A 22,269-nucleotide genomic window follows, 5' to 3' on the forward strand; every position below is an offset into this window, starting at 1 on the left:
CCAGTCCTGTGGTTAATCTGCCCATATTCAATATTAAAATAAAAAGAACTGATGTATGCTGATTACTACAGCAGATATATTGTCCAGTCCTCATTTAATGGTCTCTTCTGGATTTCAGTCACAGATGTACGCCTGTTAGAGGGAATCAGAACCCAGTGCTCACACCTTTATGACTTCTTATCATTACATCAAAAGGTCAGGGTGGAAATACATACAGATTCTCCACTGTGCTAACTGTACATGTGCAGGCTCTCAAGACAAACTTAGCAATGTAACTTCAACTTACAGATACAACACACTTGTCTGAAGCCTTATGAAAATACCAGTGCAACATAGAGCCATTTTACAAAACAATTGTCTTTATAGAAAGGTATTTTAGTGGTATATGCTGAGGTAAATAATAAAAACAGACCCAAGAGAGGGCATGACCAGTGTTATGCAGAACTCCAGATGAAATTTGGCCAAAAGCCTGTTTTATAAAAGCTAATCTTTACCTACCAGTTATGATCCCTGGTAAGGTGCTTATTGCTGTAATACTTCAAAATTACTCTTCAGTTTACAAATTGAAAAATATATGAAATTAGATCTGTATCAATGTTAGGTATTAGCTGTCACAAATTTTAAAAGGCATTGTACCAAGTTTTCTTACTTGTTTACTAACCAATTGATTGTAGCAGGTAAATAAACTACACCATACATTTTACCTGACACCATGCATCAAAATCACCATAAAAACTAAGTTTATCAAAGTCCAACTACACAAGGAAAACATGAAAAAGTGCAAATTATGTACCCAGTATTTCTGTCACAGCTGTTTTTTCTTAATATGGCATGAAAAAGGTTTACAGCATATATTAAGAAAATTCTTACAAGTGTTCACCTCAATGTTTATATACACAACATTTTGCTCAAAGTGCTCACTATATGAAAAAAAACTGATTGGATAAAAATATTTAAACAGTGCTTTCTGAACGTTCAGGGAAAATTCATATAATACATAAGTTCCATTTGTTTTCCTCTTCACTCAGTGCAATGAGATGCAGAAGTCACATCAACTTCCTGAAAACTTTGCTTGCCACATTGCCAGAAAATCGCAGTTACAGTGGCATTCTTGGTGTCCCATTGGGAGTGGGTCTTTTATTTTTTTGCATGTGGCTTTGATGTTTTCGAGATCTTACTACTTTCATTCTTACTTCAAATACTTCTTGTATGGCTTTTCGAAAACAATGGAAATTGTAGTCTATTAATCCTACAAAGACAGAAATGTGTTAGACATTAAATACATTCATACAAATTAGGTAATGAAAAAATTGCTTATATTATACATTTAGTGAAATACCATACTCTCCCTCTGGAGGTCATATTCAGTAAAAATGTCTGATATTAAATAATACTAGTTTTAAGAGAAAACAAATAGAAATTCATTGGCAAATAACAGAGCTTTAACTTAATAGAGGGCTTTGAAGAAGTGCTCAGTGTACTAGAAGAAAAACTGAAATATTTCATAAAATAAGGTGTCATTTTGGAAATCTGCTTTACAGAATAACTGTGACAAAAGTAAGTAGCATCTAGCAATCAAAGAATTTTCATTTTTTGACCATACATAAGCTATGCAATGGATACTTGATAGAAATATTACCAAATCTCAGCTGACTATACTTCATCTTACTTTGTAATTGAAAAATAACACAACAGACATGCTGTTAGATTATACACATACATAATGGGCAGATAACATTACCAGGTGAGTGGGCTCAGTGTGATCCCACAGAAAAGCTGTAAAGCCATCTTGGTAGTCAATGGGAAGACTTACCACATACTACAATTGTGTAATACCACAATACAATTTCAGAATTTTGGTACTGAGCTCATGACCTCATTCACTGTTAATGCCATAAGCTTTCTTATCTCAAATACTGCAGTGTTTTCCACTTTAATTTTCTTAACATGAGATGATAGGCATTTTAAGTGGTTAAAATCCATCATGTTACACTTTGGGATTTTTTCCCCAGGAATTATTTTCCCTCTCCCAAACAAAATATTATGTAGAAGTCAACAGGCATGAAAAGCTAATCTCCACTACAATAGAACTGTACTGTTAAAGAGTGCAAGCTACAAAGTGTCCCAACTATGTAGACACAATAACCTGATGCAGTTTTGAACAATCCCTAATGGGTGTCTTTTCTGAAACAGTGCTGTTAGTAGGTATGTGGAAGTAACACTTCTTATGCTTGCAACAGGAAGTGACCACATCCCACATTTGTTTGTAATAAAAGGCTGTGCAGGTATGAATGAGACATTTGACCAGCTGAAGTTCTGTGAAAAGCTCAATAGCCTGTCAAACAGCCCAGCAAACATGGTATAAGTGTTGCATTCTCAAACACACCAACACTGACTGGTGAATTAATACCACAAGATGGGAACACAAGGCCAGATGATGGCTCATTCTTCTACTGCTGAGTTCTGGTCTTGGGGCATTTCACTAGACCAGCAACTCAGGGAACTTCATGCCAGTGAGCAGAGAGATCATGAACCAAGCTTTCAGTATTCACCTTGACCAGTGTCAGAAAGATAATTGTGAAATTTTATATACTTTAACTGCAAAATATGAAAGATGCCTAGGCCCTAAACATGCAACTTTTCAAAAGCTTCCTTTCAGATGTAAGAAAAAAAAAGAACATGTTTCTTTCTATCAGTTTCAATAATTTTTCTGTGGTTATGGCATCCAAACTCTTTTGAATGTGTATGCTGCTGTCAACAGATACAAATCAATGTCAGCCAAGAGAAACTGACACATTTTATTATAGCAGATGGAAACTTGAGTGTACTAGATGTAAACTTTCAAATGATTTTGTATCAGAAGGTTGTCAAATATTTATGATTTCATCATAATGTCAGCACAACTACTTCATGTCTTTAAATATATTATGTAAACTTTATCAGGCTGTACTTACCTTTAATATTTATGATACAGCTAGAGAGTGTTATCAGCTAATAACAGCCACAGTTATTCATTAACTTCCTAATATAAGGAAAAAGTAATGCATTACTAAAAACGGGAAAAATACCTTTTCTCTCAAAACTTTCTTCTCTGACGAAACAAACAAGAGCAAGGAATTTTGTCACCTCTTTTAAATAAAGTACAGTTGTATTATTCAGTTTTATGATTGCCATTGATTCTTTGTCATAAGGAGTTCCAGTGCCATCATCTTTAAGCCTAAAGAGCAATATTCAAACAAAGAAAGAAACAAAGATGAGCTATCAGACAAACTAACAAAAGAACTTCTACATTGTTTTTTTCACCAGATAATCTCTAGCTTTATGAAATTTTCATTTTAACCTTTCAGTAAGACTCTTCTTCAAACTATATACTTTGTAAACTAATAAGACAAAGAGATTAAATCATTTATCCAATCATATGCCAAATCTGAGATCTGGGGCTAGAATCAGACTGTTCAATTTCAAAGCGCCTGAACTGGAGCCTTATTTTTTCTCTGTTAGTTACCAACCATTTGCCACACCGTTGTTCTGGCTTTTTTTAAATCAATGCACTATATTATGACTTACGTAAAACATGTGAAACAGGGAGTCTGTACTGATAATTCCAAAACCAGAAACCTTGCTTGAGTGGTGGCAGCTGACTGATAGTTTAAGACATGAGACTTTGTTCATGAGATGCTGGCTTTTGCAACATCATATCATGAGAAGAGATTTCCCCTTCACAGATGATGTGTCACAATGATCATTGTGTCAGTTTTCGTACCTTGCAATTTTACCCTCATTCTTGAATGCACACACAGATACTGTTAAATGGACAGTTATCACTAACCTCCCAAAACAATAATACATTAAGGTGGTAAGTTCCACAGATGTCCCAGGAAGAGAGGACAAGAAATGAATTGTAATATGATGTCTTTAGTCTGTAGCTAAAAAAAATGGCAAGCAGATTTCTGGTGATAAATGCTAAATGGCTACACAAAGACAGTGGTGGCATGACATTTTGTAATAAAGAGGTCCACAAGTGGTGTTGTACAGATAATTATTAAATGCACAGGCTTTTGAACTACACAGTAGCATCTTTTTCCTATAAAAAATCAGCATCCTTTATTTTATACCTCTGTAAAACACAAGTTCTTATACAGTTACTGAAGTGACTACTCCAAAATCTGAAACACACAGTAGAATATGCAGACTTCAGAAATTTTAGAAAGGTATTCAACAATTTGTTGTTCTTCTGAAGTTCTGATGCTTATTGCACATCTGCACCAGGTCTCTCCCTTGCATCTTGTCCAAGAGTGCAGGAAGCCTATCAATGGATACAAATGCAAAGCTACCAAAGCCCACCACACTCTAAGCATGCTGTGCTTGGGCATCCAAGTGTACGCAGCTTAAGGCACTAATACTTAATGTGCTGAAGGTCATGAGTTCAAGTCTCAGTGGGGACCGTCCCCTGGCAGTTCAATGCCTCCCTGCCATCCCATCCTGTCACATCTCGGATGCTCAGCAGGGTCAGCCCCGGTTAGTGCCGGGTGCTGTGACAGTCCCGAGGACTTCACTGTCACTGTCCAAGCTCACTCGGCCGTGGCAGATGGACCTCAGGACTTAAACGGTGGGGCCAGTTCTGCGCACGCTGTGCCTCACCTAAAAAATCCACTGTGCAGGCTGGAGAGCACACCCACGTGGGGAGAGCCCTGCCCAAATCTTCGTTCGTGAAGTTTGGCCATGCTATACTATACTCAATGTGCCTTTGCCTTTCCCAGGAATTCTGGCAGTGCATCTGACCAAGAGCCAAGCCATTTAAAATATAATTTGCAAGAAGATGAACATGACATCCAAGAGATCTCCAGTTGCTAATGTATTAGAAGGAGAAAATGGAAAAAAAACCCAGAAAGGTCATGTAGGGAAAAGAGGACAGAGAACTGAAGGAAGAGCGAAGGAACACTCTGGGGCCATTAGAGGCCACTGGATATTAAAACTAAATATGGCACCCCATCTTTTAAAACAGGAAGCATCCTTCTGTTGACTTTGTCCCTGGGGAACAAAAAGATAATGTTTTCTTTTATTTTAGATAAGTTTCTTCCCACTTCTTCTTCCAAGTAAAATTATTAGCACAGAAAGAAGATGTTCACAAAAAAGGCTGAGAAGGGAGCTGTGCTTGTTGCTGGGAGGGAATCTGTACTTTAGAGGCCTTGCACTTTGTTTTCTGCTTCTCCCCTCTCCTGACAAATTAGACATTATTGTTTATACCCACATCACCTTAATATTGAGGCTATTCAGATTCTAGATACACAGTTTTATGGAATATATTCACAATTTACTTACCCATATATACAAGAAATGTCAATCACAACATCTATCATATCACAGCAGAGCTCATAAGTTTGCATGTCCACTGGAGTGCTGTCCGTTGCAATATAGATCTTACTGACTACATCAAATAAAAATGCTTTTTCAATCCCAGAATTCTATTTAAGAGAAGAAAAAAAGACAAATAGTGGAAGCCAAGTCTTTCAATTAACACCAAGCTTTTTTGTTCCCTTACTTACCTATTACACAAAAACCTAGGCTAAAGAAGTAGGAGTTAAACTGCAATCAAGCTCATTTTGAAGGAACTGTACATAAAGCACCATCATATTTGTGGCAAACCATAATGCTCACAGGCCTTCTAACAGTTTCTGCCTCTGACCAGACAATGCCAAGGTAACTCCCAAACTTCCCTTCTCTAGAACACACCTGAAGAGATTACATTTATATTTTCAGTTGAAAATGCAGGGGTGGGGAAAAAAATCTTTGAAGTTTAAGCTTTTGGGTTTTTGATTGCATCAATGGACATAAAAAGTGAGCTGCAATTTAAAGTGCTTCTAGCTGGACATATAAGAAGGTAGAAACAAAGGAAAGAAAAAGCTGATGGACAAAAAAGGCAGTAGTGTTCAGGAACAAAGTTCTCAAGGAAATAAATTTTTACATTGAGGTCTGTAGCTGTTCTGCTGTCTGGTTCTGTAGAACACCTTTTAGGATCACAAGAGAAAGACCAGTATTTTGATAGTATTTCAGGTTTCACGTAGCATTGGTGGTTACAGTCGTATTTATAATGCTTAGGCTTGTTAAAGTGATGACAGCTATGCTGCTGACATTCTGCGAAGCTGATTAAGACTCTCTCCCTCCTGGAGATGTATCGTATTCACAGCTCTGAGAGGCTTGCCAGCAATGCTAGCTTGTACTCTTTGTGCAGATAAGGTCAACCGACATAAGCCTCTGCTTCCCGGAAAAAAATGTGTACTGATTAACTGAAACAGTAGCCTTGCTTGCTGATATTAAGGGATTACACCTGGGCAGCTGTTCCATCATGAAAAAAAGGACAATTTCCCAGTATCACTATAAAATACACTTCAGAATCCACCTAGACAGGAAGACAAGCAACTTTCTCCATCAAACGGAATTGTCTCCATATATGGGCTTCCCTTTTTAACATGGTTTGGGACTGCTGCCACAGCAGTTTTGTAACTACCAAAAATCACACTGAAAATCCTTTAGAAGTTTTAATAGTTTCAGCTTCCTTTGTAGTTACAGAACTTTTCCTTTTTTCTCCTTTCTGTTCTAAGTCAACTATTTAGCTCACAGTTAAGAGACTCAAGTGATTCTCCTGCTTTCTGTATTTCCTGAAATAGGCAGAAAAATTTCCAACACTATGTATGCTGTTGAGCAATACCCAGCAGTATTTTGGGCATTTTCTTCTTAAAGAGGCTTCCTTCTTCCACCGTCACACACAGAGCTAAGGCTGGAAACATCCATTAATAATAACACAATATACAGGTGAATTTCTTGCATTCATTATAGAAAAGACCCTGTGAGTGGCACATTTCAGGAAGTCATTAATAAAAAATAGTCAAAACAAACTTTAGGTAGATGGCTGAAACACAGGATGTATAAGGAAAGACTCAAGAGAACTGGATTTGTTCAACCTGAAGAATAGACGACTCACTGCTATCTACGAATACATACTATAAGGGTGCTGGAAAGACAGAGGGAAATTCTTGTCAAAGCTACAGTGTTGCAGGGCTAGAGGCCAAAGGCACAGGCTGCAATTCTTGATACAAGACCAAAAAGTAAGCGTGGTAAAGGACTGGGAGCATGCTGACGTGACAGTGTGAAGAGTTCCCACTCTTGAGATACACAAAGCTGAACTGGACCCAGCCATGAGCACCGTTCTCTAACTGGCCTGACTGAGCAGCAGCTGAGCTCTAAAGGTCCCCTTTCGCCCACGTGGCTCTATGAATCTATGTTCTTTGAGGACAAAGAACAAAAAAGTATGCATATTTATGTGGGTTATTCTGGCCACACATGGTAGTTCTCAGGAGGCTCAGAGGTGACCTCATCACTATCTAGAACTACCTGAAGGGAAGTTCTAGCCAGGTGGGGGTTGGTCTCTCTCCCAGACACTCAGCAATAGGACAAGGGGGCACAGGCTCAAGCTCTGCCAGGGGAAATTTAAGTTGGAGATCAGAAAAAAATTCTTTCCAGAGAGAGAAATCAGACATTGGAATAGCCTGCCCAGAGAGGTGGTGGATTCACCATCCCTGGAGGTTTTTAAACTGAGATTGGACATGGCACTGAGTGCCATGATCTGGTAAATGGACTGGAGCTGGACCAAGGGTTGGACTTGATGATCTCAGAGGTCTTTTCCAACTCAATCGATTCTATGATTCTATGACTCTCACATAGTTCAACTGTCAAATAAGATTAATCCCAAGATTCACTTGAAACATCACATAAGTACATAGCTGTAATTCATTGCCAAAAATACATATTTGAAAATAATTTCAAACAGAAGTTGGAACATGAACCCTGTAGTGTCAAAGACAAAATTTTGTATTATACAAAGAGGGATACAATGACAATTTCAACTGCAAGGTAAAGATGTACTTTAAATTATTAAGATGCCAGTGACAATATAATTAGCAATTAGAAGTGATTTTTTCATCTCAGAACTCCAGCTGCTGCAGCCTGCCTGTACTTGCAGTGATAGTGCAAAAAGTTTTAATTTTGAGATGTCTGTCATGCTAGCAGTTATAGCTGCTAGTAAGGGCAGAATTTAGTCTCTTAAAACCATGCTTATTTTCAATTGTGAAACTAATCCATCATGGTAGGACCTGCGGAAAAACTGCACATATTTGCCTCTACAGAACTTGGTATAGTAACAGAAACCTCTGTGAAAAAGTAGAATGGACTGCCAGGAGTAGTAACCACATGACTTCATATACCTCATTAGGCAGGGTTTTTAGTATAACTGTAACCAAAAGAAGCAAAGGATTTGCCAGAAGTTTTGTGAGGAAATCACTGGAGGGGAAAAAAAAACAAACCAGAAATTGTATAAACAATAATGATACATTATTAAAAAACATGAAAAGGTGATAAAAAGTACTGTTCAAAGAGACATTACATCATTAATGCTTGGTCAGGGAAAATGACAATAAGAAATTAACTGTTTCTGTTACTAGAGCAGGTGAGTTCCTTTTTAAAGAAAAAAAGACTAACAGTGGTCTTATGTAGCTGAATGAAAGGCTGCCACTGATGTCAATGAGAACAGGGTCAGAATAAGCTCTAGTTTTCTCTGACACACAACTACAGTCTGCAGAGAAGATACAACATGTTCTAGAAGCTCTATCAAACACTGAATTGATCTAAGAGTATTCCATGGTTAATCTGAACCAAGAAAGTCATTGTGAAAAATCTGCAATGAATATATGAGATTTTATTTTAGATAGGTAAAAACCATGAGGTAGTTGAGATTCAAACCATGTTTCTCAACTGTACTGTGTGTGATGATGTAGAAGACAGTTTCTACTCTTTAAATAGAATGGGTTCAGTAAAATTGGTTGTATTACTTCAATTCTTAGGTTAGGTAAACAGGCCTATCCTTTTCTTTCTTGAAACTATGAAGAGTAAGCCAGAATTTGGCCCTAAAAAGCAATTCTTAAAAGAACTCAAGAGGATATCTCCAGTGACATACAGTTAGAAGTGAATTTTGGACAGTTATTTAAACAGGCCTTACAGCAATCAGCAGATGTCATGAATTTATTTGAAGTACTTCATTTAAATTTACTGATTACAAAATTTAAATCATTAAATGAACAGAACTGAACATAATTTTGTTTTTACCATAATAATTAATTGTTTGTTTTAAACACATACTTTTTACTATCCCTCAAAACAAACTAAACAATCCTAAAATTAAAATCCATGTTCCCATGTCACACAACTTGATTGCTTGGTAATGCCATGATAATTAAGAAACAGGCATCCTTCTATATAAAACTGCTAAGTGTGCTAGTCAGGTAAGATTTATGTGGATTTTGATTGCCAGACCTACTATTATTTGATGACTTACAAGCAGTTACTGAAGCACTATTGTCACACTGATGGTTCCTCGAACATACAAGCTCACACACTGAGGCATTATAAATTTAGGCAAAAACTTGCAGTGAACTTGCATGATCGCAGATCTATTTCTGTAATCGTCAGCTCTTTGTGTTGGAAGTCCCCAAGACATAAAGGAAAGTACATCCTCATGAATACTGCTGCTAAAGTGAAAGTAGAGCAGGAATACACCCACACTTTGATATCCAGCACACTGGCTTCCTGAGGTAAGGCATGACTGAAATCCAGTGCAAGATCTGTTGTTACTAAGTTGCTAAGGTAAAGAGGCACCCGCTAACTAACTCTGTGCTGGAGAAGGATGTTTAGTCTTTCTGTGGTTGCAAATAGTCATTCTGAGTCTCTCTGTCCACAGACAGAAGATTGTTATAAAAAGACAGCAAAGCATGAGGACATAGTGATGCAGCTACACCTGGCTCTAGGTCACGGACACACCTGGAGCTACGAAATAGCCTGAGACTCCTTCCCATACTGAAGTGGGAAACAGCACAACTCTCTCACTTTTGGGGACTTTCCATTCATTCCAAATACTTGGTCTTCCTTACAAATTATACTTGATATTCTAGGTATGTTTGGAGCTGGGTGTTTCAGACATATGAGCAACTGTCATCAGTCACTCAGGAAACACCTTGTGATCAATTTATTTGGTGATTTCATACAAACTCTTCACCAACTCCAAACAGTGAGGAGACCCCCTCCAGAGAACCCACTCGCAATATGAGTGACTGGGGTGACTCTGGAGGACTATCATTGAAACAATTGTCTCGTAGAGACTGTGTAGCATATTCAGTGTCTAACTGCTCCCAAACTGTTATCATTCTTTCATTACGTTTCTGTTCTAAGTGGAGTTTGAGACTGCATGACAATTGGTATACAGTCTAGCTGTTTGGGTAGAAATAGATCTTTGTAAGAAACCATTGATTATGAAACAGTGTAATTTGTTGCTTAATAGTAAGAGAATAAGTTTTGGAGAGATCTTCCTCTAATCCTAGCTCTGCCTTTCACATCCAACACTTCTCTCTCTTTCTCCATGTTCACACTCTACACTGAGAAACTGTGAAGTCTAATTTTGTCTTACAGGCTGTTGAATGACATTAAATAATTTCAGTATGTCAAAATCACAAAAAGACACAACTAAATACCTTTTTGGAAATTGCAGCTTGAGAAATTAATGCTAGGTGCAAGGTGCAAAATTAGAATACTGTTGAGAGAGTGCAGTTTTAGGAGCCACTATGACCTGATTTAACGACCACTAAAACAGGGAGTTTCCCTTTTCACAACCTACTCACTATGTTACCCTTTGCTCCTTGTCACATGCTCCCATCTCTTACCTTGTGCCAAAACAAGAGTTTGTTGGATTCCTCCATGACCTGCTTTTAACTAATTAAAGAGTGCATTAGTGTGTGTCATAGTGACTCCATGAGGGAACAGGTGTCAGAACCAATACAAAGGAAAGGAAGGGATCAGACATACAGAAGAGTGGAGCAGCCCATTGCCCCCACACTGGTAACAAGCCACTAGATGTACAAAGCTCCCTAACTGGCAATCAGAATAACTGTGGAAACAGTGGTGGACTCCACCTCTAAAAATTTCAAGACATTAGAAGATTTCTTCTTCTACAAAGTAGAATTCATTCTAGGAAGCACTACAGACAGCTCTTCATATGAGGTCAGACCAGGCTGTGCTCCTGTAAGAATTTATCCATACAAATTTTAAGTACAAGTTAAACAAACACATGCAGCACAGACCTTTGCAACATTCAGATTAATGTACCAGCAGCAAAGATGGCTGTTAAACCACTTTATGTGATTCAGGAAATACTGTATCTCAGCAGCTCAGCAACACTGTTAATAAGACAGGGAGGTGAGGCAAAGCTGCATGTAGGTGTATTTCAGCTAAGTTCTGCTAATTTCTCTGAGTTCACACAGCTCATGATTGATCTCTCAGAAGGCAGTGAACAGACTATCTGAACATGCATGTTGGACATAGCCAGATCTACAGACAAAGTATATAGTAAGTACTTACTGATATAAAGATGTTAAGCAGGTTTTCCAGTGTTGGGAGCTGTGGAATCAGTTTCTGTACCACTTTGCTAAATGCTTCAAATATAGAATGATCATATATGCTTGTCAGATAAAAGCTGGAAAAAAATGTCACCACATTTTCCTTTTAGCCACATACTGTGAACATGATGTACCTTTCATAATATGAGTGAAATGAACTATTGTCAAACAGTAAGTGCCTACACTTATGCAATTACCCACTGTGATCAAAAGTCATGTTATGATTGAAGCACAGGACTTCCATCTCTATACCAAAAAAACCCTCCAAACCCTAAACACTGAAAAACTAGACCTGGATGTGGAATTTCATGGTGCAACTCCAACCTTGGTATTCTCACAAAAAACACTTCTCAAACTGAAGAAGAGGACTATTACTGAGTGTGTCTATTGTGATGTACTTTTTGAAAGTTGTGGACCCGTTTATCAATGCAGTGATGCAGTCGAGTAGTTAGGAACTCTAAAGAGCCGGCATGTTCATGGAGCAGGTCTCTCTTTTTAGTATGTTTGTACTTGGCTTTAAAGTGCTAAGAAAGCCAGGACAACTTGATGTCCTCTAGTTCCCAGTCAGCAGAAGTTCACTATTTTTCACTCTCTGTTACAGTAATGTCTTTACCAGCAGACATAAGGCAAAGATACAGAACATATCTGCCCAGTGGCTCCAAGGAGCCTGCAGCAGGGAGGGTCAGTGATGGGGAGGGGATCAGGTTTCGAAGAAGGCAAAAGTGATGTAGTGATGTAGTGGCATATATACTCTACTGTCTGGAGCATCTTATTTCAAGACAGCAGCTGCAGCAAAAACTGTCAGGACTCTGGCATAGTTGTCATCTGTTTTTAAGCACATCTCTCCATCTTTCCCTCCGAGACAGCCATTAGAAATAAAATATTTTGCCTCTGGTCAAATGTAGTATCTCTGATTATCCCTTTCCTCCTTATATCAAAAGCTTGTTGCCTGCTACTTCAAGAGAATAGAAAATGGTAACTTGTCAAATAAGCTGCTCTCCTCTCTAGGATTCTCAGCACAGCAGCTTTTCTCACCTGAGGTGAATCTTCTCCAATCCAGCATCTCCAAGGTCATCATTTGCCCTCTGGTGAATATCTCTCTGTGTTTCAATCTTATGATCATCAGATAAACCATCCACTTTATGGATAAAGATCTCAAAGTTGATCTCTGGATTTACTTTATAGGCTCTGGTCACAGTAAGATGCAGCCGAGCTAATGCTTCCATATAATCATCCTAATGAAGGAAACAGAAGAGCTACAACTTAGGAAAGATCTTACGATATATATATTTTATGATACTTACTTTTAGATAATGCTACAGCTCAACAACAGCCTAATTTTTTTTTACTTTGTTTAAGTAGGAGCCAGTGCCTACATCAAGCACGTGCACCAATATCATGCTGTCAGCACTTAGGAATCTAAGCAAGAACCTTGAGATGTAAAGTAAATTAGTTAACTTCTGAACATACTGCAGAGAGATATTAAAAATAGCCAAGCAGCTTGTCAAATTTTAATGACTTCTTTTAATGTGTAGATTATTTATTTGCTTTGAAAAAATCTATGCTTTCCAACCCATTTGTCTATTGCTGAAGGAAGAAAAGAGCCAAGTAGCTTAAAGCCCCTTATTTTTTTACCTGAGAATCAATAACAAATATTAGTGCTCCAGTGCCTCTGAAAATCATCTCATAATCAAACGTAGGATCAAAGAAGTCAATTTGCCCAGGAAAATCCCATATCTGAAAGTTGACAAAGGAGCTGTTGGAAACATCCTCTCTGCAGATCTTGTTTGTGCTTTCCAAGAAGAGTGTCTCATTCGGTGACATTTTGTGAAAGACAACTTTCTGAATGGAAGACTTTCCACTTCTTCTCAACCCCATGAGCAGGATTCTTGGCTTAACTTCAGTACTGAAGGGATCATTGAAATCCAAAACTGAAAAAAATCACACAAGAAGAAAAGTAATATAATATGGCCATGTAATTAGTAACTGCCACAAAACATGCATTTGACATTTACTTTCATGACATTTTCACTTGGATTTATGCAAATGTTACCAATTTTTAAGCCTCGAGAGCACTGCTATAGGCATTTTAACTTGAATTATTTGCCCCTCAGACTATACTATCAGAAAATCTTCTCACCTTTAAGACAGAGACTGCAGAAGGCTTGATTGCTCCATTTGTATGTGTGTTCTCACACACAGATATCCTAAAATACCTAATTTTACTCTAATTAACACTATCCCACATATATTCTGTACAAGAATATTATCTTATAACAAATACCCTTGTCAACTGATAGCTACACCACACTGCTGCAAGAAAGGTATAAGATTGTGTTAGGTACCTCTGTATGATATTCCTAAGGGGACCAGAGGGCTTCTTTCCTCTAGAATCAATCAAGCAATAAATAAATAAATAAAATCACACATCCAAGGAGTTACAAGAAGAGAACAACTCAGCAGGCACACAATTCTTCTATGTTCTTCTGTGCTGGAACCTAAAACACAGTACTGAGCTCATGAGGAGCCCTTTTTTAAGGTGCTTAGGATTTCACCCACTGCTGAATAATTTGTGTTACTATCTGTAAAGGTTTGTTATCCAATAAGTAAGATTACAGCATGTCATCTGCCTATTTTCAAAACAAAGGCCTGGGAGCACAGTGATTTCATTGTTACCTACACGAGTTTAAAACTAGTACTATCTTTTGTGGTGCTGAAGCAGTTGTATTAGAATAAAGCCAGTTACAGGAGTAAACTCTGCTGTTGTATCTCTAAGGACATGAAGTGATTTTCCCCCTGTACTCTGCATTGGTGAGCTCACACCTTGAGTACTGTGTTCAGTTCTGGGCCCCTCAGTTCAGGAACTGGAACGGGTCCAGAGAAGAGCAACAAGGCTGGTGAAGGGACTGGAGCACAAGTCCTATGGGGAGAGGCTGAGGGAGCTGGGGTTGTTTAGCCTGGAGAAGAGGAGGCTCAGAGGTGACCTCATCACTGTCTAGAACTACCTGAAGGGAAGTTCTAGCCAGGTGGGGGTTGGTCTCTTCTCCCAGGCACTCAGCAATAGGACAAGGGGGCATGGGCTCAAGCTCTACCAGGGGAGCTTTAGGTTGGAGATCAGAAAAAAATTCTTTCCAGAGAGAGTAATCAGGCATTGGAATGGGCTGCCCAGAGAGGTGGTGGATTCACCTTCCCTGGAGGTTTTTAAACGCAGATTGGATGTGGCACTGAGTGCCATGATCTGGTAAATGGACTGGAGTTGGACCAAGGGTTGGACTAGATGATCTCGGAGGTCTTTTCCAACCCAATCAATTCTATGATTCTATGAATATATAGCTATCCATACATGTAGACACACCAACTTTAGCTTCAGGTATCTCTAAGCAAAACAGTTACAGCACTCCAAATTGCTGCACTTGGTCTATAACTTTGAAATCTCCTTTGGTGCTGAGGTAAAAACAGCACTGTCCTTAGATGTAAAAAGCTTTCAAACACTTCTGTAATACTCTGTCTGCAGTGTCAAACACAAGCAATCCAAAAAACTGAGTTGTCAGTGCTAAATCCACAGAGTATGGCTCAGAGTACATAGGGGTCTGGTTTAAAATACTGATCACACAACAGGCTAAACACATCTGCTCTCAGGCAGACCTTCTCCCACCCACTGCACTACAGGTATTCAACATACTTCACAGCACAACTTAATTGCATTTCTTTCTCCTTTTCTGCCGGGGTAAATTTTGAATTGCAGAAAACTGGTACATATTTATTCACATGCATCATTCCTGTCTATGGCCTGCATATGGTAAGTGATCAGCTTTACTCCTAAAGTATGAAAATCCAAAACAAGAAACCTCAGCAACAACAATTTGAACCTGTCAACTAACTTTGTAGCCTTATGGGCTACATGAAAAACATGGAAAGCTTAAAGGAATCCTTTGCCTAGGAGCATATTTCACACCCGGGGTGGTGACCATATCCATCGTCTTGCCTCCCTCAAGCCTCATTCACAACTTTAGGAAACACAAGAGCAGAAAATGCCTGCCAGGAGGGCACAGAACCTTGTCCAGGTTTGTTTGTGCTTCCTGAACTTCAGTTACAGAGAATTAGGACTTCTCAAAGTGGAGGTTTTGGCATAAAATATCCCCTGGCACCATCTACTGGATTGTGAGCAGTTGTGCCACTTGGTGTGGACTGGTGTCACCAGTGACTGACAGGAGTTTACAACTCATTGTCAGTGGGTCCTGTCCATTTCAAACACATTTGAAATGCCCTGGCAGGTATTGCCACTTACTGTGGTCTTGTCAATTACCACACATGAAACACTGCCAGGCAGGAGCAAGGCACAGGTGAAACTCCTTCACGAAGAACAGCGACAGGTAACTCCGTAAGAATCCCATCCTCCAAACACAGCAATGGCCAACTTCTGCTGATCCACCAACAAATTTAGGAAGTAATCAACAGCAGTCTACATGCTGCTCTGCTCCTCCTCTCAACCTGAACAGTGATGGTCTCCTGTGGCTGCGAGAAACATGCACCTGCAATACTTTGCACCTATGGAGAAATAATAAACATCTGCCCTAGGAGGAAGTAACGATATTTTATGTTTTGGGGGTACAGTTTTGTCAAGAAAGCAAACAAAAGGTACAAGATCTGATGGTGTCTCCTCCATCCCACTCTGTTGTTTAACGCACAAGTTTTCCACAGCTGACAAATGCATAATTGCAATTTCATTAGTGTGTGTATACCCACATATTGTGCAATCTGCATCTTGTCCATTAGAAGGGAAAATAACGTATTCAAAGCTCTACATGGACTTTATAAAAGCAAATAATGAACAGACTTCTGGTTGAGGTTTTATTGCATGTTTCAAAAAACCTCTCCCGTTTGCTCGGTAGGCAACAGAACTTACACAGTGTAATTTACTATGGATTTGTACTTTGTGTCCCCTTCCCTCCCCACCACAATAACACCAACTTCCTCCCGTATGTCTTATGACATATCCTCCAAATAACAGATATGACACGCTGTGGCTGATCCAGAGCTCAACACATGCTGGTTGGCCAGACTGAGTACACCACTTTGCTGGCTGCTGCCACGGAGAACACACAAATTTGCTCGCCCATCCTTATGAAGACATTCATTTAGGTTTCCCCTCTTTCTGAATGCCAGTTTTCCTCAGACTTGTGGGAACTTAATAATCTTTGAGACACCTGCCATTCAAATTTGGTTGAAGGTGGACAGCTGTTTCCAAGGTTCTGACCAATGATGAGACAACCAGAAGACAGGCTTACCTACATAACCCTTTCCTTCAAGAAACAGGCTAAAAACTCGCATGTATCTAAAGAAGAAATTGAAATAACTTGGGGTTTTACATTGCTGTTGTACTAAATTACTCCAGGCTGTTATATTTTTATGGACTGTAATGCCTACTAGACAGAAATTTCTTTCTATTAAAGCCATACTAAAAAAATACAGTTGCAAGTGCAAACAGAGATACCTATGAGAAGAATGAAAACCAGCTCTTCTGCTAGTAAGACTGTTATTCAGCTTTTGAAATCCTGCCAGTTCAGAGATGGGGAAATGTAAGAGTATCATCTAAACCTGACTAGATAGCAAGGCTTCTACAGCACTTCCCTCTCAGAGAGAGTTAAGAGATTACCTTATATGTAAAGGAATTGGATGCTGTGTTGCCTGCCCACATTCCTCTGCAGGAGTACATGACAACTCCTTTTTTAATTTGCCACAGAAATGCCAGCAGATGTATCACTGCAACTTCCCAGAGTAGGCTACTGAGTGAGATCATAATATGCCCAAGAGGAACACTAAACTCTTCTCTATTCTGTAACAGGAAAGTTAATTTTCCCTATTGTGAGATACAACACATTTCCTACTTCATTCACTTTTGCAAAGAGTAAATGTTGTAAAGTTACAGTCTCTAATGCCTATCAATAGCCCTCCATATTTCAGCTCTTCTAAGCAGCCATAAAGAACAGAAGCCATGCTGCTTAGAGGCCGTATCCTTTGAAGTATTCACAAATTAAATTCAACAAACCCTAAAGCACTTGCCCCACAGAGAAGCATTCAATTCCTTACAAAACTTCTGTGAACTGCAGTTGTGTCCTTGTTTATGGAGTGTGTTTTGTATGCACTGCAACATGCAGAGGAGCACAGCTCCGAGGAGTTGAGAACTGCCCTTAGTCCTGACCTGTCTCACCAAGATGCACAGTACACAATGAATACTTTAACATCTCCTTTATACTATTAGAAATATATATTGATAACTAAAATAGTTTTTGAAGCCCATTCTCAATTCCAGAACAATTGCAATTAATTGTCAAAGCAGATAACTATCAGTGCTTTGCAGGCATATGTGACGGGATGTTGCCTTCAAAGGTGTCTTTGTAGATCTCACCAGCTTTCAAACATCCAAATAAAGCATCACAGCTCTTCTGTTCAAGTGACATGAAGCCAAAAGGAATTATTGTGCTCATGTTACCAACCACAAGGTAACAAGCCTCTAAGTCTTGTTTTCAGCTAATGCAGCTAATAATGATTATTTTTTGCCCACTAATGCAGTTATACTATTTTTAAGTTTTAATCATTTTTGTGTAAAGAAGATCTAATGGTCCCAAACTTTCCACTCTCACCTTCAAGCCCATTGATCTTGTAGTATTTTCAGTACTCCTGTGGCTGTGATATTTGCAGCACTTTGGAGTGCTGTTAAGACAATAGCCTTAGAAAATACATACAACGAACATCTTGAACACTGATGGCCTGAGCCTAAAGAGTTAACAGAAAAAGCTTATATGCAATGAAGAAGGTTGTTCAGCTACTGGAGGTTCATACACATTGCAGAAATGCCTGGTGGAAGGAAATTCCTGTGGCTAAGGAAAGACTCAGAACCAGAAGACCTGGTTCCACACTGCCACAAGTGTGGCACTCTGCAATGCTATGTCTTAAAGCTACTCCCTTAGATACTCTGCAGAGGGCTTCTCCACTCCTAAATACTTTTTAATTGCATCTGTGAAAAATACGACTTGGCTTTATGTAAAGTTTAGTGCTTTAAGGTCTCTGAACATGACTCTGTGTGTAAAGGAAAAATAACAGAAGGACAAGAGTCATGGTTTCAGCATTTAGACTGGAGACAGGTATCAAGTATGGGCTGAGAGATGACCAATATGAAGTTTTGAAATCTCCCTCATGCTTACAAGAAGAAATTATGATTTTACTTTTAAGCCTGGCCTCTCGCTTCACTTTCAATAGCCATGCATTGAAGCTGTTCGACTTCTACTGCCCTTTCCATTCTTTCCTTGTAGAAAAGTGGAGGCTGTAACACTGAATTTTAGACTACTTGCCATACAGATCCAGGAAGAGAGAAGACAGAAACTGGGAAAAGGAAAGCCTCTTGCCCTGCAGCCCAGTGTCACACAAAACACAGACCACAACCCCTTCCATTTCAGATGCTCTGTGCCTCCTTCTCCAGAGAATTCAAAATGAAACAAAAAACAAGGGAATCTGGACTACTAAAATGGAATTTGTTTTAATGCTGTGCAAAAAGCGTCTCTGCATAGACTGTCTTTTCCTGCTATTCAGGTTTGTTTCTGGTAAGTTTCTGTTTGTTTCTGGTGTTACTATGAAGAAGCAATTGACATTTTTCGCAGCCTCACAAAGTTCCTACTGAAAAATATCCAAGTAAATTCATCTGAGATCAGATTATGGATTATTTCTCTACAGAAAATACTAAGTTTAGCACTAAAGAAACACATTAAAATATATTCTCTTTGCATCAAAACGAAGGCAATTGTTTAGCGCATTCAAGTAAGACTTTGTTTAGTCTTAGCTGCAGCTCTTCCATTCCAGCATTTCCACAGCTTTTAACCATGCAGGCTTATATTGAGAGCACTGACCTTCCTCCAAATTTCCCAAAATTGTATTAGTCAATGCAGCACCTCCCATGGTAGCCTGTAGGACTGGGCCTTTAAGAAGGGTTCTGCACACTAATATCAAAGGAGACTTAAAACACGTGGCCTCTTATTATACTCTTATAAGAACACAATTCTTTTTTTCACCCTGAGATACTGAGAGCTCTCCAAGCTCCTTTGTGAAATATGTCTCAGAAGACTGAATTCAGGCTCTGAATGAAAGCAACAGGCTCTGAGCTGGCATTTCCTTTTTCTGCTGAATGAGGCTGCTTTTCCTGGTAAGCCTGTCCTTCTCAGCATCACCATCCACACTGACACAGATACGCAGCGAGTAACGTGCTCAGACAGACGGACACGGGACATTTCGCAGAGCCTGCCACTGTGGGAGTGACACTCACAGCTGCGGAGCAGCCCCGGACACAGAACTGCGTGTGGCCCCTACCTTTTATAGCCTGACACCCAGCCCCCCACCTCCCTGGCACATCAGCAGGCTGTGGCCTCTAATAACTAATAACTCGCACCCCAGACATGGAGAATGCTGAAGGGAGATTACACACACACTCTGCCTGCACTCCTTTTCCCTCCTCCCTCCTTCCCAACGCCTCCTGCTCCCTGTCAGCCCCTGCGCTGCTCCCACCTCAGAGTTCTCTACTCTCCCTGATCCCAGGAGCGCCCTGTCCCCGCTCCGGCCCTTCCCACGGTCACCTCCGCAGCATCCCCGCTCCGCCCGCCTCTCACCGCGCACCCCCGTCCCCAGCCGGGCCCGCCCTCCCTCCAGACCCGCACCGCTACCCCTGGTTCCCCTCACCGCGTCCCAGACCGCGGGGAGCCTCGCCTTCTCCCTGACCCACATCCGCGGGCAGCCAAACCTCACCTCCCGCCGCTGGCCCCGTCCCGGCCTCACCTCGGCGCCCGCCCCGCCTGGCCCCACACCCGCCCTGGTGGAGGGGCTGCCCCTCGGCCACCCGAGCCCGGCGCTGCCCCGGCCCCGCACGGCCCCGCCGCAGCCGCCCCCGCCCCCGGTGCCGAGGCCGCTGCGGCCGCCGCGGGCGGCACTCACACGCCTCATCGCCGCCGCTCTCCGCGTCCCCGTCCGAGAAGGACTCGGCCCCGTCGGCGTAACCCGCCAAGCCCACGATCTCGTCCTCCTCTTCCTCCTCCTCGTCGCCCTCTTCCTCCTCCGGCAGCTTCCTGGGCACCTGGCTCATGCCGGCCGCGCTCCCCGCGGCGCTGCGCGGGCCCTGTGCCTGCGGGCGGGCTCGGGGCGCGGGGGGCGCGGGGGGCGCAGGTCCCGCGCTGGCGCCGCGCCCGCCGCTCCGCACCTTCCCCCGCACGGCGCTGGCGGAGCGCGGCGCAGCTGCCGGCGGGGCGGGCGGGGACGCGGCGTGACCCGCGTCACCTGACGCGCCCGGTCACGGCCGCCGGGGCCTCCGCGCCGCCCGGGCCCGCGTCAGAGCCGGGCCCCGCCGCCGGCACCGCGCCCTGCCGGGCACAGCCGGGCGCTGCGGGGCTCGCCGGAGGGCTCCGGGCCCTGCGGGGGCCGCCGCCGCCTGCCCCGGCTCTGCTGTCCCGAGAGTCAGCCGTGGGAGCGGCGCGGGGGAGCGAGGGGCCGGGTGTGCCAGGCAGCGGCACCGGGATGACAGCTGGCGTGTCTGTTACTGACAGCCTTCCTCGGAGTGCTCAGAATCACATACCCAATTAGGTTAGAAAAGACCTTTGAGATCATCGAGTCCAACCTATGACCGAACACCACCATGCCAACTAGATCATGGCACAAAGTGCCACATCCAGCATTTCCTCAAACACCTCCAAGTTCAGTGACTCCACCATCTCCCCTGGTAGTCCATCCAATGTCCAGTCACTCTTTCGGTGAAGAAATTCTTCCTAATGTCCTGTCTAAACCTATCCTGGTGCAGCTTGAGGCCATGTTGTCTCATGTTGCTTGGTTGTCTGGGAGAAGTGGCCAACCCCCACCTGGCTCCAACTTCCTTTCAGGCAGTTTTCTGATATCCAACTTAAATTTCCCCTGGCAGAGCTTGAGCCCGTGCCCCCTTGTCCTATTGCTGAGTGCCTGGGAGAAGAGACCGACCCCCACCTGGCTAGAACTTCCCTTCAGGTAGTTATAGACAATGATGAGGTCACCTCTAAGCCTTCTCTTCTCCAGGCTGAACAACCCCAGCTCCCTCAGCCTCTCCCCATAGGACTTGTGCTCCAGTCCCTTCACCAGCCTTGTTGCTCTTCTCTGGACCCATTCCAGCACCTCAATATCTTTCCTGAACTGAGGGTGTAGAGAGTGGTAAGGTCATCTCTGAGCCTCCTCTTCTTGGTCATGTCCTGCAGCCTCACCTCACACAGAGCCCAAAAACAGTCTCTCAGGACTCTCCTGAATCACCCCTACATGCCATCAGCATGTGGGAGACTGTGGGACCCAGGCAGGACCCTTGTGCTGCTCAGCTCACCCACCTGCCATGCCTGCTCCAGGCCCAAATGATGCCAGCAGCACTGTTCACTGCCTGCCCTGCTCTCCTTCCATGCCGACTGTGTCATTGCATGGGCAGGCACAAAGGGTTAAGCCAGGCACTGATGATAGGTGGTAACATATTTGCAGTATGGGTGAGGGAGATTATTTTAGAAATAATGACTTAGTTAATAAGGAACACTAAAGAAAGCCATAGTAGTGAAATTTTGAAAGATGATGGGATTTTGACACCCCTGACAGAGCAAGGTGCATGGTGTTGCCTGCTTCATGAAGACTGACCTTCTGCCCTTCAGCCAGGCCCCTTCTCCCAGGCAGTCAGCAATAGGACAAGGGGGCACGGGCTCAAGCTCTGCCAGGGGAAATTAAAGTTGGA

General features: G+C 41.8%; 1 protein-coding gene across 1 annotated transcript; it reads right to left on the reverse strand.

The window, feature by feature from the left end:
* Positions 1 to 723: 723 nt before the first annotated feature.
* RRAGD (Ras related GTP binding D) lies at positions 724 to 20,796 on the reverse strand. The gene is made up of 7 exons (XM_071548742.1): positions 20,478 to 20,796; positions 13,134 to 13,429; positions 12,534 to 12,733; positions 11,461 to 11,575; positions 5,323 to 5,465; positions 3,069 to 3,217; positions 724 to 1,249 (listed from the first exon to the last, which is right to left on the reverse strand). The coding sequence occupies exons 1-7, from the start codon at positions 20,623 to 20,625 to the stop codon at positions 1,098 to 1,100; spliced, it is 1,203 nt and encodes a 400-aa protein (XP_071404843.1). The 5' UTR covers positions 20,626 to 20,796; the 3' UTR covers positions 724 to 1,097.
* Between the last annotated feature and the right edge of the window lie 1,473 nt (positions 20,797 to 22,269).

This window comes from Pithys albifrons, chromosome 2 (assembly GCF_047495875.1).
Source record: "Pithys albifrons albifrons isolate INPA30051 chromosome 2, PitAlb_v1, whole genome shotgun sequence".
Taxonomy (NCBI): domain Eukaryota; kingdom Metazoa; phylum Chordata; class Aves; order Passeriformes; family Thamnophilidae; genus Pithys; species Pithys albifrons.